Below are 12379 nucleotides of genomic sequence, written 5' to 3'. Positions count from 1 at the left end.
AAGTGTTATGCAGAATGCTAACTCCTGTGAGAAAATAAGAAGAGTGCTTCACCAGTGTTGTCATCACATGAAGTACTCATTATCACTATGTTCTGTCAAAAAGCTCTGTTTCCACAGCACTTTTCCATGATATACTTTAATTGGAGGAAGGGAGTAAATACAGTGGTGTGAAGAACATCAGCTGAGGTTTAAAAAAAAAAAGGGAATATAGCACTTCGGAGTGGGTTGAGTAAAATCACATGCAGGAAAAATACAAAGTTGAAGTTCACGTAGCTGAAAATTATCACTGCCCCATGACAGCAGTCATTTCCTTTGTGACATAGACACATCTCAGCTCAGATCCTTAAACCTGATCACAGCATCATCTCATGGCATCACTCTCACTCAGACACTCTGCTCTTTCTATTCTTCTGTACATTTCTGCTTCTTGTGCTTTCCTATCTCTTGCTGTGTCTCCAGCCCATTGGCAATCCCATCCTCAGCTGTTTCCCCTGCTCCTGTCTCCCACATCCCCAGAACCATGAGCTACTCTACTCAACATCCTCCTCCTCCTTCCAAAATGCCAGTGTCACCTGTGATCTGGAAAATAGTGAGATGCAGCAACCCCAAACCCACATGCCAACAGGAACTGACATCTTCCTATGTGCCTGTTTTTGCTCCTGGTACTCAATGAAGAAAGCTGGGTACCAGACTGCTGTTGTTTTTCAGACAGCTGCCCACATCAAATTCAAGTTTTGTTCCTTTTCTTCTTGCTGGGGCTGAGGGACACAGACCACACTTAGGCAAGCTCCTAGGGAATTAACCTAGTACAGAACTTACCTACCTATGGTGAGCTTAGGCTGCCTGGTCATCAGTGAAACTAATAAAAGGAAACAGCTCTTAGGAAAGCTAAGAGGAGACAATAAGTTTCACTGTGAATTTCCTTGTTGCCAGCTCATTTTGAGTATACTTAAGAAAACAATGTCAGAGTAGATTTGATAATTTTAAAGTACTTTTTGTTTTAATTCCACTCAAATATTCCCAAATAAAACCCTGACTTGAAAAATAGCCACTGAAATTTAGTGGTCAGATGTTGCTTTTGTTAAGAAAGTCAGCAAAGTCAGCCACCAAATTCAAGTATCACTGACTGAAGCCTCTAGCAGAAATTCCCCTTTTATCATATCTCTGTTAATTCCTTCTCTTAACTTTTTGCCTGGAACATGATTGTTTATCTATTGTCATACAATTGCAGCCTATATAGCTGCTTATGTATGCTATATAGTCTTCTCCAGACTTAAAGGAAACAGCATGAAATACTTAATACCCACTTTTTCTTTCTCTCTCTCACAGACACAGACACACAATCTCCTCTCATTGCACACATATGGGTAATTGCTTTGTTAAAACATGCAGCTAGAACCTGTAAATTACTGTGGTTTGTTTTATAGTGCTGCTCATGGGCTGGTCACCAGACACTGGAGCAGGACCTGGTGTAGTGTGCAAATCCTTGCACAGCTCCCTCAACTCTGTTCCTTGTGTCTTTGGGCCATGTGGAATTTGTATACATGTGCTGAAGGAGGATTATTCAAATTCAGGTTATACCAATTCTAATATTGTCATTTTAAGGAAAACATCCTCCTGTACTCAACACATCAGTATCTGTTATCCCATCATGCTGCTGAGTGTCTAACACTGAACTGAAATGTATTTTCTTCACGCTCTCTTTTAATCGAGTCTCAAGAATCCTTGGAGCAAACCCTCTGCCACAGATCTGAACCCAGGAAACCACACTCCTTACTGAGAGGCAACCAACCACACAGGAAGGCTCTGGGTGTTTGCATAGCTTCATGTTCACATGGGGAAGCACTCCAGGTGCAGCCACAGAGCTGCAGAAGGCAAAGCCAAGCCATAGCTGCTCAACCAGTCACGGTAGGACAGCACATACACGGACTGTCAGCAGGTAATGAGAGTAATCTCATGCACAGGATTTCTCTGCCACTAACACATGCAAATATCTGATGTGCAGAGACATCACTGGCCTCTCCAATAGCTCCTGTGTGTGAGTAATTTGGATAACAGCTGGCACAAGCAAGGTGCACTGGCAGGTAAGCACAAGCAACCGCCAGCATGCTGCTTCGAAGCTACAGTCAGCCTGTCACACATTGAACCATCTATAAATCCAGTTTGTGCTGCTTTCACATGTTTGAAATTGCTCTTATTCTTTAGCATGCAGAGGAGAATGAAGCCACATTTTCCTTAACATTGCTGTTCCCGCCTTGCTGCACGTCCCAGCCCTCTGGGGTGACTTTGGGAGCACTGACCTTGGACGTCGCTGCAGTGGCATTACTTTCCTTACCACTCCCTGCTGCACTCTCCTCGATTGTTGCTGCTGTCGGGGCTTCTGCCTTCTTTGCACTTGTTTCCAGAGAAACAGGAGTCCCTACTTTCCCCAGCCCGCTCACCGGGCTTGAGCTCGGGCTGCTTGGTTGCCGTGACTGGGACTTGTACCAGCTAGGGTAAAACAGGGGATCCGTGGGTTCTGCTGGGGCCGGCACTTGAGTGTCAGACTCGGGAGTCTGTTGAGAACCACTCGGTGTCACAACAACATCCTTAAGCAGGACAGATAAAGAGAAGAACAAGCAGAGCGCACCACGTTACCTTCCTGCTGTAGTCACATTGTTCTGCATGTTGTGTTTGTTAGATAGCACTGCAAGGCATAGGTTTGTCCTACTAATATGATCTGAAAGAATTGCAATCAAAATGCAAAGCAAAGGCAACTATCATTTGAATAACACAGACAACAGAAAGAAAATAAATGAACCCAAAAATACAACAGGAGGGTAGAACTAGCTGGGAAGGGGGTGCTAACTGAGAAAGGAGTGAGCAAGGGGTTCCTCAATTCAGACAAACCCTCAATTCAATCCTAAAAACTTAAATTCTGCATAAGAGTCTCACGAGCCCATACCAGCCATGAATGACAGGTGTAGGTACCTTCAGATGGCTTGTTGTGTTTTAGGCTAAGAATAACACTTTTGCCAAGGAGTCTGTTGATACAAGCAGCAGAATAAAGGGAATACTGGAGACAAGCATTTGCCCACAAGCTTTGCCATCAATGCTGTAAGCCAAGCACTGTTGCTCTGCCAGGAAGAGGAGCAGCCAGATGAACTGCACCTCCACCTGCATCAAGCTCTTGGGGTTTCTGCACACACAGTCTGCTATCACCACTGCATTTCTGCTTTGCCTTTTTACACCAGAAGGCAAAAACTCAAATACAGGTATTCCCCACACCACAACACCCACATACCATGTCTGACTTCATGCCTGACTATCGTAATGGCATTTTACAATTTCTAGAGCAGCATGCTGTACCTTTCTCACCTAAACCTAGAAATTAGAGAATTCTTCTTGGTGGGCAGAACTGCTTATGCCTAGTTCTTGTTTGCATAAAACCCTGCATCAGTCAAGGAGCAGAAGTTTAGTTAAGTGAGCAAATCTTCAAATTTTGATTTAATCAGTAAAGCCTGATTTAAGAGCATCATCACATGACTGGTCAAAACTCACACGTGTGTTTCGATCAAAGAAAGAATGAATCTATTATATTTATTTTCACTTGTTTTAGCTAGGGAGCTTCCTACAATCAAAGAGCCTTTGTGTGCTTTCTTGTTTTCACATAGGCCTTCTCAAATATATTCACAGCAGCCTTTACCCCTCAGCAACTTCACTGAGCAAATTGTCTAAGAGGAGAATTTGTTAAGTTAATGTTTTGCAAGGCAAACTAAAGTAGCACATGAAGCATATTTTTAATGTACATCTTTTAGAATATGCAGCAATTATAGTCTCATTCTAATCAAATTCCCTAACAAAAGTGTTGGCCTAAAATATTCACACCCTGAACCTGTTTGCTGTTGGTTGTAAGAGGCAGTTTCCTCTCCTGTTTGGTGTACGATATTCCTGCATCTAGCTAGACATATCCCAGGGATGATCAGAGCAGAAGGCAGCAAGCGCCATTCACAGAAAACAGATTAGAAGTATAATCTAAAAACTGGTGGTGGAAAGCTTCCTAAATCCAGAGGGAATGCCAAATTCTCTTGGTATAAATATTTTAACAATCATCTCATTTATAACAGTTAGTCTGAGTTAAATCACAGCAAGCAGAACATTCATTGTAATGCACTTAACTCCCAAATGGAGTCTTTTTTATTTATCACTTATGTATCCCCTATATATCTTAATTTATCTAGCAGCTAATTTTTTGCTTATCAAGTGACACATGCACATGTTGAAGTAAAGTTGCATACATGTGTACAAGGGCAATAAATAATTTTGCCCTCCAGTGCATTGACTCCCTTAGCCCTGCTCCTGAGTCATGGTGCCCACAGGACACAGGGGAGCATTTCTGGCTCTGCCAGGTGCACTCAGCAAAGCTGGCAGGGCAGTGGGGCAGCACAGACATTTACCTGACCAGCTGGGGCAGCCAGCACTGTTGCTGGAGTGGGTGCAGCCTGGGGCTCTCCCCCTGCACTCTGTGCTTCAGGGTCCTGCTGAGGTGCCTGTGGTGCTCCCTCTGACTCTTCCTCTTCCACCTCTTCCTCCTCTTCCTCCTCTTCCTCCTCTCCTGATGACTCTGTGTGGACTTGACCCAAGCCTTCGCCATCCTCTGTCTCCTCTTCTTCTTCTCCCTCCTCCTCTGACAGAACATGTGTAAAAGGACAGGATGAGCACCATGAGAAGAGTTCAGCCTTTAGGTAATTAAAAAGCCATTTGCATTTGCATGGCAAAGTCACTGACAATCTTCTGCCTGGCAGAGAGGAACCTGCTCCCACCAGCCTGGACTGGGCACTGCCATGGACCTGCCAGCTTTGGGGCAGGGAAGACACTGAACACACACGCTGGGGAAAGGGAAGACACTGAACACACACGCTGGTTAAAATCTTAAGCTGTCCCTTTCCAGAAATTCCTGTCAATGCAGTTATCCTCATAAGGAATGTGCAGCACAGCCCTGCACATTTTTGGGGAGAGGCTACCTGGGATCTGGCACAATCTGTCATGAGAAAAGTCCTTCTTCCAATTCTAGGTATATGTTTGTTTTAATGCCATTGAAGCTGTGCTCATAATTCTTTACTGGGTCAGTGCTTTGAATGCATGATTGGAAGTCTGAGATACCAACATGCCTAAACCAGACTGTCAAACTTGGTCAAACTGTTGCTTTTGTGCCATCTGACAAATCCTGTGGTCTGCAGTCATGGCTCAGGTTGTTTCCAGAGGAAGGCCTCTAACACTGCATTTTCTTTTTTATAATCTCACTAGTTATCCTAAAAAATGTGCAGGGCCATCCTAGCACTTCAGAGAAATAAACCTAGATTTGATTATAATTGATACAGAATGCTTTGGTTACATTTTGGCATAGAGAGAAATATCTGATTTGAGCTTTCCTACTCAGTATGATCATTTTGGTGAAATAAATTACATACCTCTGTCAAAATCAATTTCTCGTATTATTTTTTCTTCTCTACTGAGGTTCACTGTGAATTGGTTCATATTCTCATACCCATCCTCTATTTTTTCCATTTGGAATCCTTTAGAAGCTTCAGTAATTCTAAAATAGAAGTTGGTTATTGTCACTGGATTTGAAGATAAATTTATAAATTGTGATTATAAAAAACAAGAGTCTCAAGTTTAAATACTTACTTTTGTAGCAATGTTTTGGCATTCTGTAGAAACAAAAAAGAAAAAACTGAATTCATAAATGATTCAATTTTCTCAGAGATTTTATGCATTGTGAAATAATTCTTACAATGTCAGCTTTTAAAAGCACTAATAAGAATTTAATAAGTGACAGCCATGACATCCACGAATGAGATGAAATTTGGATGGTAATTAGCATACAGCTGAGTAAACCTTTTAGTTCTTCAAAGATGTTTTAATTAAAACAGGAATATGATGGGAAACATGTACAGTTGATAGGAATAAACCCCAAAAGGAAATTTTTTTCCTCCTTTTTTTTGGTTGTGTTTGTGGTGAAAAGCATTTGGTCTGTTACCCTCTTTTGGAGACACAAAATTCTATTTGTCTTGGAAGAATATTGTACTCTTCAAAGGCAATTATTTGATGAAAGTAAGTATTGGTTATTTTAATTTGGTTTTGTTTGTGGTTGGTTTGGGTGTTTTGTTTTGTTTTGTTTTCTTTTCTTTTGTAAAAAATGCCCTCCCAGCCTTTAATATAGAGGAATTGTAAAATTGCAGGACTGAAATTCCACACCAATGAATTCATTGGATGGGCTGCTAACGGTTCCCTGCTCACCTCTCTTAAATTTACAGTAAGAAAACAAAAGACAAAAAAATAAATAAAGGTATCAAAATGTAGCTTAGCACACAAATTATTGAAAAGTTAATAATTTTGTCAATTTACAAGTGAAACCTATAATTCTCAGAAGATCATGTACACATGAACATTTTGTCCCACCATGGTATTGGTGGGAAAATAAAGATTACTTGGAAAATGTTTGAATTTCTATTTCTTCCAAGGGGACCAGAAATTCATACACAGGATAGTATATTTTGTTGCAAATAGCAAATACTTGTGTTCTTGATTTGGATACTATTCACAAGAAGAGTAGTTATTTGTCTGAGCTGATTCAGGTGTTTAAAAAAAAATGAGTTCGTATACATGATCACTTGAAGATAAATGAACTCTGAATGGGCCTACAATTGAGAAATACTTAAATAATATATCAATAAACCCATCATTCTTTTTCTGTCTTGATTTATAGACTTTATACCTGCAAAAACACAGCCATTTCTGGTTCTTCCATGAACTGGATTCCTGATTCAACCAGTTTTGAGACAGCTTCCAAGTGATCCGCATACTTCTTCATCAGGGAGCGGACGTGTTCCAGTTTCTCCTCTTGGGTTCTAGTGATTATTTGTGTCATCTCATTTTTTCTTTCTTCCAGTACAGAATAGAGATAATCAAATTTTTCACACAACTGTTCTTTCTGTCGTTTGCAGCATTCCTGTGAATCATTTGGTTTATGTTAAACATGTTATGTTCTTAAAAGGGTTTCTATTTTTACAGTTACTTGGAAGCATTTTCATCAAAGAAATTCCTCTTTCTGAACAGTGCAAAGGATTCTGAATGACCCCAGAGACTTTTATAATTTTCAAAGTCCAAGCTGTTGGAACAAAAGTTTAAAAACTCTTCTCAAACTCTGAGTTTCAAGCCACTGAAAGCCCCCAAACAGGTTATTGTATAACTTGTGAGTCTGATAAAAAAAGTAAAAAGGTATTTATGATGTCTGTAGTGATACATCAAAGTCTGCAGAAAAAGTAAAAGCTCCCACCGTATTAGCAGCTGGGTCCATTTGCGTGAACAGAATGGTTTTAAAAGGAGTGAGCATCTCAAACAGCTCTGGAGAATTTTCTTTTTCTGCCAGAGTACCTGGAACAATCCTGGCTGGGCTTGATTTTCACATACGCCCTCTTAAACTCTATTTGGGCAAGGGGTGTCCATTATGTTCCATTTACTGTGCACTGAATGAGGTAGAGGTTCTGCAAAGAAAATGGGGTGTGACAGAAGCACAAAGACAAGAAGGAGGAATCAGATTCCAACTGGATGTTCAGGCACTGATTTTCACATAGTTCCTTGAGACACTGCTATTGTCCCTCCAAGCAGAGAGCAGCATCTTTCACTAAGCTAGGAGGATGGGTTTGACGACTGCTGCATTGAGCGCTCTCTCACAAGAACAGACTGCACTTGTGAAGGAGGATTTATGGGGAGGAAATGGGGGATAGATTATATATAAAGTCTAAGGTCTACCAAACAGAAGTACTTGAGTCATCTGTGTGCCCCAGGGCATGACTTTATTGTGGTTAGACCTGGTTGTGGATGGTGTTGATTATTTAAATCTCTTTCCTAGGAACTGAGGCTGAATCGATTCCTCATCTTTGTCCCTTGAGGCATAATGCTGAGATTCTGGCAGCACAGGATTATTAACAGCCCCACAGAACTTTAGGTAGTGATAAGACTTATTATTCACAGCACTTGACCAGAGAGAATCCCACTTTTTTCCTTGACTTTCAGCCAGAGCTCATTCCTATAAGTGGTATCATGAGCTCTGCATCAAAGGAGAAAGCCTTTCAAAGATCTGCATTTGGCTAAAATTCACTGTCTGCATGAGGGCAGAGAGGGGATTGAATGCACATCTTGATGCATTAACCCAAGTATCCACCTCTGCTTCCCAATGAGGAGGGCTAGGCTAAACAAGCACTCCTTGCGGGGGGTACAGGCTTGTCCTGCCCTTCTGGGAGTCCTTGTCACTTCCCAGAAATTCCTGATCAGTGCAATTACAGGGTGGGGTTAAGGAAGTTTTCAAACCAAGTGGGTCATGGTTTCTGAGTGTCCTTCTATGTTCAGATCTCAAACAATCTTCTCCCACTCCTCTCCTAGCTTTCTCCCCGAGAGATGTAGTTCAGATCATTTGGAAAACAACCTTAATTTTGAGACAGGTGTGTGCTATCTTTGTCGTTTGACACAGGACAAATGTTAGGGGAAGAAGAGCAAGCAAGCAAGCAAGCTATAGCAGGGTGCTCTGAGAGATCCTTCCCTGTCTTTAAGCACTAATAGATGGTGTTTCCTGCCAGCAGATATTACAGAGTTGTGAATCTCATGAGTAAGAGTGCAAAACAGGTTTCTAACTGCAAATGCTGAAATATTTCTGAAATATTATCTTTCTGCATAAAAAGTTCCCATATGAAGCCTCTGCCTGATGGAATTACTCTAATCAGATTCTGTGTAATGAAAGAGGTTAACAAATACATGACTTCGCATTCTAAAAGGTTCTCAGCCTTTTTGTTTTTTAAAGCACAGCTACATCAAAAAGAAAGGAGTCTCCTTGCTACTGAGCATGAATCTCACTGCTTGTTCCAAAGGACCTGTATTGACTGGCCTATGCCCTTAGCATTTGAAAAAAACACTGTAATTTTCCCTTTGTTATTAGACTCATTTACAGAGCCAAACAGAACCTAATTATTGATTATAGTTTTCCGGTATTTAGCATTTTAAATTCCTTTCTCAATTTTCAGTATAATATGGGAATTAGGTTGACTCTTCAATCAGTTAAAAGCTGTACAAGTACTTTATTGCTTTTCTGGTTTTTAAGGTTGGACAGGAGCAGTGGCTAAATGTAGAACTGTAGACTATTACTTTTTCCAACTAAATGTAAAATGATTTTCTGCTAAAGCGGATATTTATTGTTCTCTACAAAGTGTTAAGCAGAAAGAAGAGACAATCCTGGATTGTGTTATTTCCATGTGTAAACATTTCTGAGTTCCAGCTGTAGTCTCTTGTCTTCAAGGACAAACTGATATTAATTAAGACAAAGCTCTTGCATAGTAGGAAATGTGATTTGCTTGAAATCATGGAAGCGCCAAGGTGAACTCTAAGATCTGTTTTCTGCAATCTTTGTCTTTAAAGGTGAAAAGCCTGATAAAACATCAGAAGGTAAAATGGCTGCATTTTCTTTAGGCTTTGACTTTAAAGGTTAGATTTTAAACTGAGTGGATGACTCTGAGGAAGCTAGTTTCAGAAACTGTTGTATTTTTAAGGTATTTTTAGCACAGTGTTTTCTCCATACTTCAGACTAGGTGTTTGAAGATTTGTTTCTGGTTCAGCTAGTTCAGCTTAAATGAGTGTAAACTTTTGCTTTTGTATAATTCAAATTGCTGCAGTTAACCTACTTGAAAGGCTTATTTCTGTCTGCAAAGTCCTGATAGCAGCCAATTTCATCCTTGCAGTGTGAAGGCTTCCCAGCTACAAAGTTCTGACTGCCATTAATGTGCTCTCTCTTTCACTTGGGCCAATGGATTTGTGTTCTTTAAAACAAACTCAGACATTTTCTGTTCCTTCTTGCTTGGAATTGTGTGCATCAATTGTATAATTGTTTCTTCTTACTAACTAGAATCTGTACATCTTGGATTAACTTATTTTTCCTTACCATTTCTCCTTTCTGCTCCATCTCTGAAGGATCAATATAATTCTAATTGGGCTGAAAGGGATGCTACTCCTTCACTAGATGGTTCATCAAATTCTGATCACAAAATCAATTCATATGAACTCCTTTCAGCCTGTTGTTCTGTGATGCTCAGATTGGTCAAAGTTGATGTTTATATTTGCTTTGCTGATGTAAAGCTCTCAGAGGAAGCGAAAGCCACTTCTGCTATTGAATAACACAAAACTGATTCCAGCTCTTCCAGAGTGAGGCCTTCACCAGAAAGTCCAGTAAGAACCCAAACTCTTCTCTCTCATGAGCAACAAAACAAGACTCCTTAAAGGACACCATATTAAAACACCACTTCTGTGCAGAAGGCAAAGCAACCAAATAGAGAACAAATACTGACAGACCTGTGAAGCATGCTGTGCCTACCCTGTGGCTGAGGCTAAGGCTCTGTTCACAGGACCTGTCAGACTTCAGTCTAACTGGTCTTTTATGTAAAGATCTTAGATGGTCTTAGATGTAAATCTAAGAATCTGATCTTAGATGTTAAATGAGCTGGGAGTTGATGGCATTTTGTGGATCTGCTTTTAACTTCACTGAGGTCCTATTCCACTAAGAATATTGAGCAAGACTTGCTGATATGGATTATCCTTACTCTTTATCCCCCACCATATAGCAAAGGTCAGAGGTGCTGAGCAGGGTATACCCTTTGGTTGGGACAGTACATCTTGGTAATGTACAAAGCCACAAGGAATGGTTTAGTGAAACAATGTGGGAATGCATTTGGGTAAAGTCAGGTCTGTTGAAGAATGATCATTGCCAGAAGTTTAAAAGATGCAACATCACACTGAAATAACAGCATTTAAAGAGGTGGCACCTACCTCAACCGACTTGCAGGTCTCCTCCAGCTGCGTGACAATCCCTTGCATTCTGTCATTGCTCCCCACCAGGACTGCAATGCCATCACTCAGCTCAGACTAGACAGTAAGGGCAGAGCAAGCAGAAGGGTGTCAGGTGCTGTCACAGTTCAGGGTGACACATCTAACAATGGGGAGCAGGGGACAAACAAGCCATACCCAGGATATTACTTTGTCTTTCCACCAGAACTGAGAGAAATTGGAGCTTAATGTGCCCACAAGATACCTGCTTGTGTTTTGACATTTGTTTCCTCCCTCAACACACTATGAAAACAGGGATATTTTGGAATTTTTAATGGAAAAGAAACTGTGGTTTGGAAGAGGGAAGAACTTTCTCCAAGGAAGAAAGTTCTAGGAAGTTCTTCTAGATACTTTTGTCTGAAGTGCTGTTTCAACAGGCCCCAAATATTTCCTTTGGTTTTTTTGAGGGAAAAGACTCTTGAGGGGTTGTTTTTTCAGTGCCTGGCTCTAGCCACACCACTGTGGTATTTCCCTGAGGACTGTAGCTTTTGGCTTTGAAGTAGAGAGGAGGTGACCCATGGACCTGAAGTGGCCAATGTGTTACAGAGTCCCTGGCGTGCAGGCAGTGGGGCTGGGGTTGTGGTGAGAGGGGACAAGAGAAAAGGAGGAGAAGAAGGCAGAGCCTGAGCCACTGGCATGAGGGAAACAAGTGGAGGAAGAAAATAATCCCTGAGTGTGGGGATGGAGATGACTGTGAGGTAACCCTAAGAGAGACAAAGAAGCCAGTCCTAGGGCACTTGGGGAGGGTGATGGGGAGTGCAAGGGGCCCTTGGCACACCACTGTAGTAGCAGAGACAACTGTGTTCGTGGCCTCCACAGCTCTGTACAGGCTCCTCTGAGGCCTTCACAGCTCTGTAAAGCTCCTTTGAAGCATGCATCCTGCAGGCTCCAGGTTATGCCTCTTATCTTGGGCATGACAGCCCCTTTCCATGGGCACTCTGGAAAGGAAGACACAGCTTGCAAATCTCCATGCAAATGAGTGATTGCGGGCTTGGATTCAATCAAAAAAACTTCTCCTTCTTCTCCCACCTCTTTTTGATTGAAAAGGATGTTTTTAACTCCTTTCCTAAAGTAACTCCTCATTTGTAGTTTACATGCACACATGCATCTGTGTGACGAAGTTGGAGGCTGGGATTGCAAACTTGGCCTGTCTGATTGCTTGCCCCACTGGGGCCTTCCAGAAAAATGAGCTGTTTATCTCAGGAGGATAACCCAGTGAGTCAGGTTTTAAATTAACACTGTATTAAAAATAAACAAGTCTTTTATTGGTGACAGCAAGGGCAGAAGATGTTAGGTACATCCTGTGCTGCCAACTATTGAATATTCCTTCATTCACTTGCAGGAGGAGGTTTTTCACTTAACTTTTCTTAAAAATGGCATGCTTAAATGTAAAAGTGTCTGACAGATAACTATTTGATTTGAAATGGTCTGTTCTCTTTCCAGTTCTTAGTGTTGAAAATACCACTTGTTT

The 12379-nt window shown here is 41.2% G+C and overlaps 1 protein-coding gene across 1 annotated transcript in view; it reads right to left on the bottom strand.

Annotated features, from left to right (window-relative positions):
• TRIM55 (tripartite motif containing 55) overlaps window positions 1-12379 on the bottom strand; it is a 37470-nt gene that overhangs the window by 15475 nt on the left and 9616 nt on the right. Inside the window, exons 4-9 of the mRNA XM_059477233.1 lie at window positions 10852-10947; window positions 6758-6991; window positions 5668-5690; window positions 5451-5575; window positions 4437-4666; window positions 2301-2588 (exon numbers count right to left, since the gene is read on the bottom strand). Coding sequence (XP_059333216.1) covers window positions 2301-2588; window positions 4437-4666; window positions 5451-5575; window positions 5668-5690; window positions 6758-6991; window positions 10852-10947 — 996 coding nt within the window. The remainder of the gene's footprint in view (window positions 1-2300; window positions 2589-4436; window positions 4667-5450; window positions 5576-5667; window positions 5691-6757; window positions 6992-10851; window positions 10948-12379) is intronic.

Source organism: Ammospiza nelsoni, chromosome 1 (genome assembly GCF_027579445.1).
Source record: "Ammospiza nelsoni isolate bAmmNel1 chromosome 1, bAmmNel1.pri, whole genome shotgun sequence".
Lineage (NCBI taxonomy): Eukaryota > Metazoa > Chordata > Aves > Passeriformes > Passerellidae > Ammospiza > Ammospiza nelsoni.
Note: the sequence above shows the minus strand (reverse complement) of the source record. Positions and strands in the feature narration are given on the sequence as shown.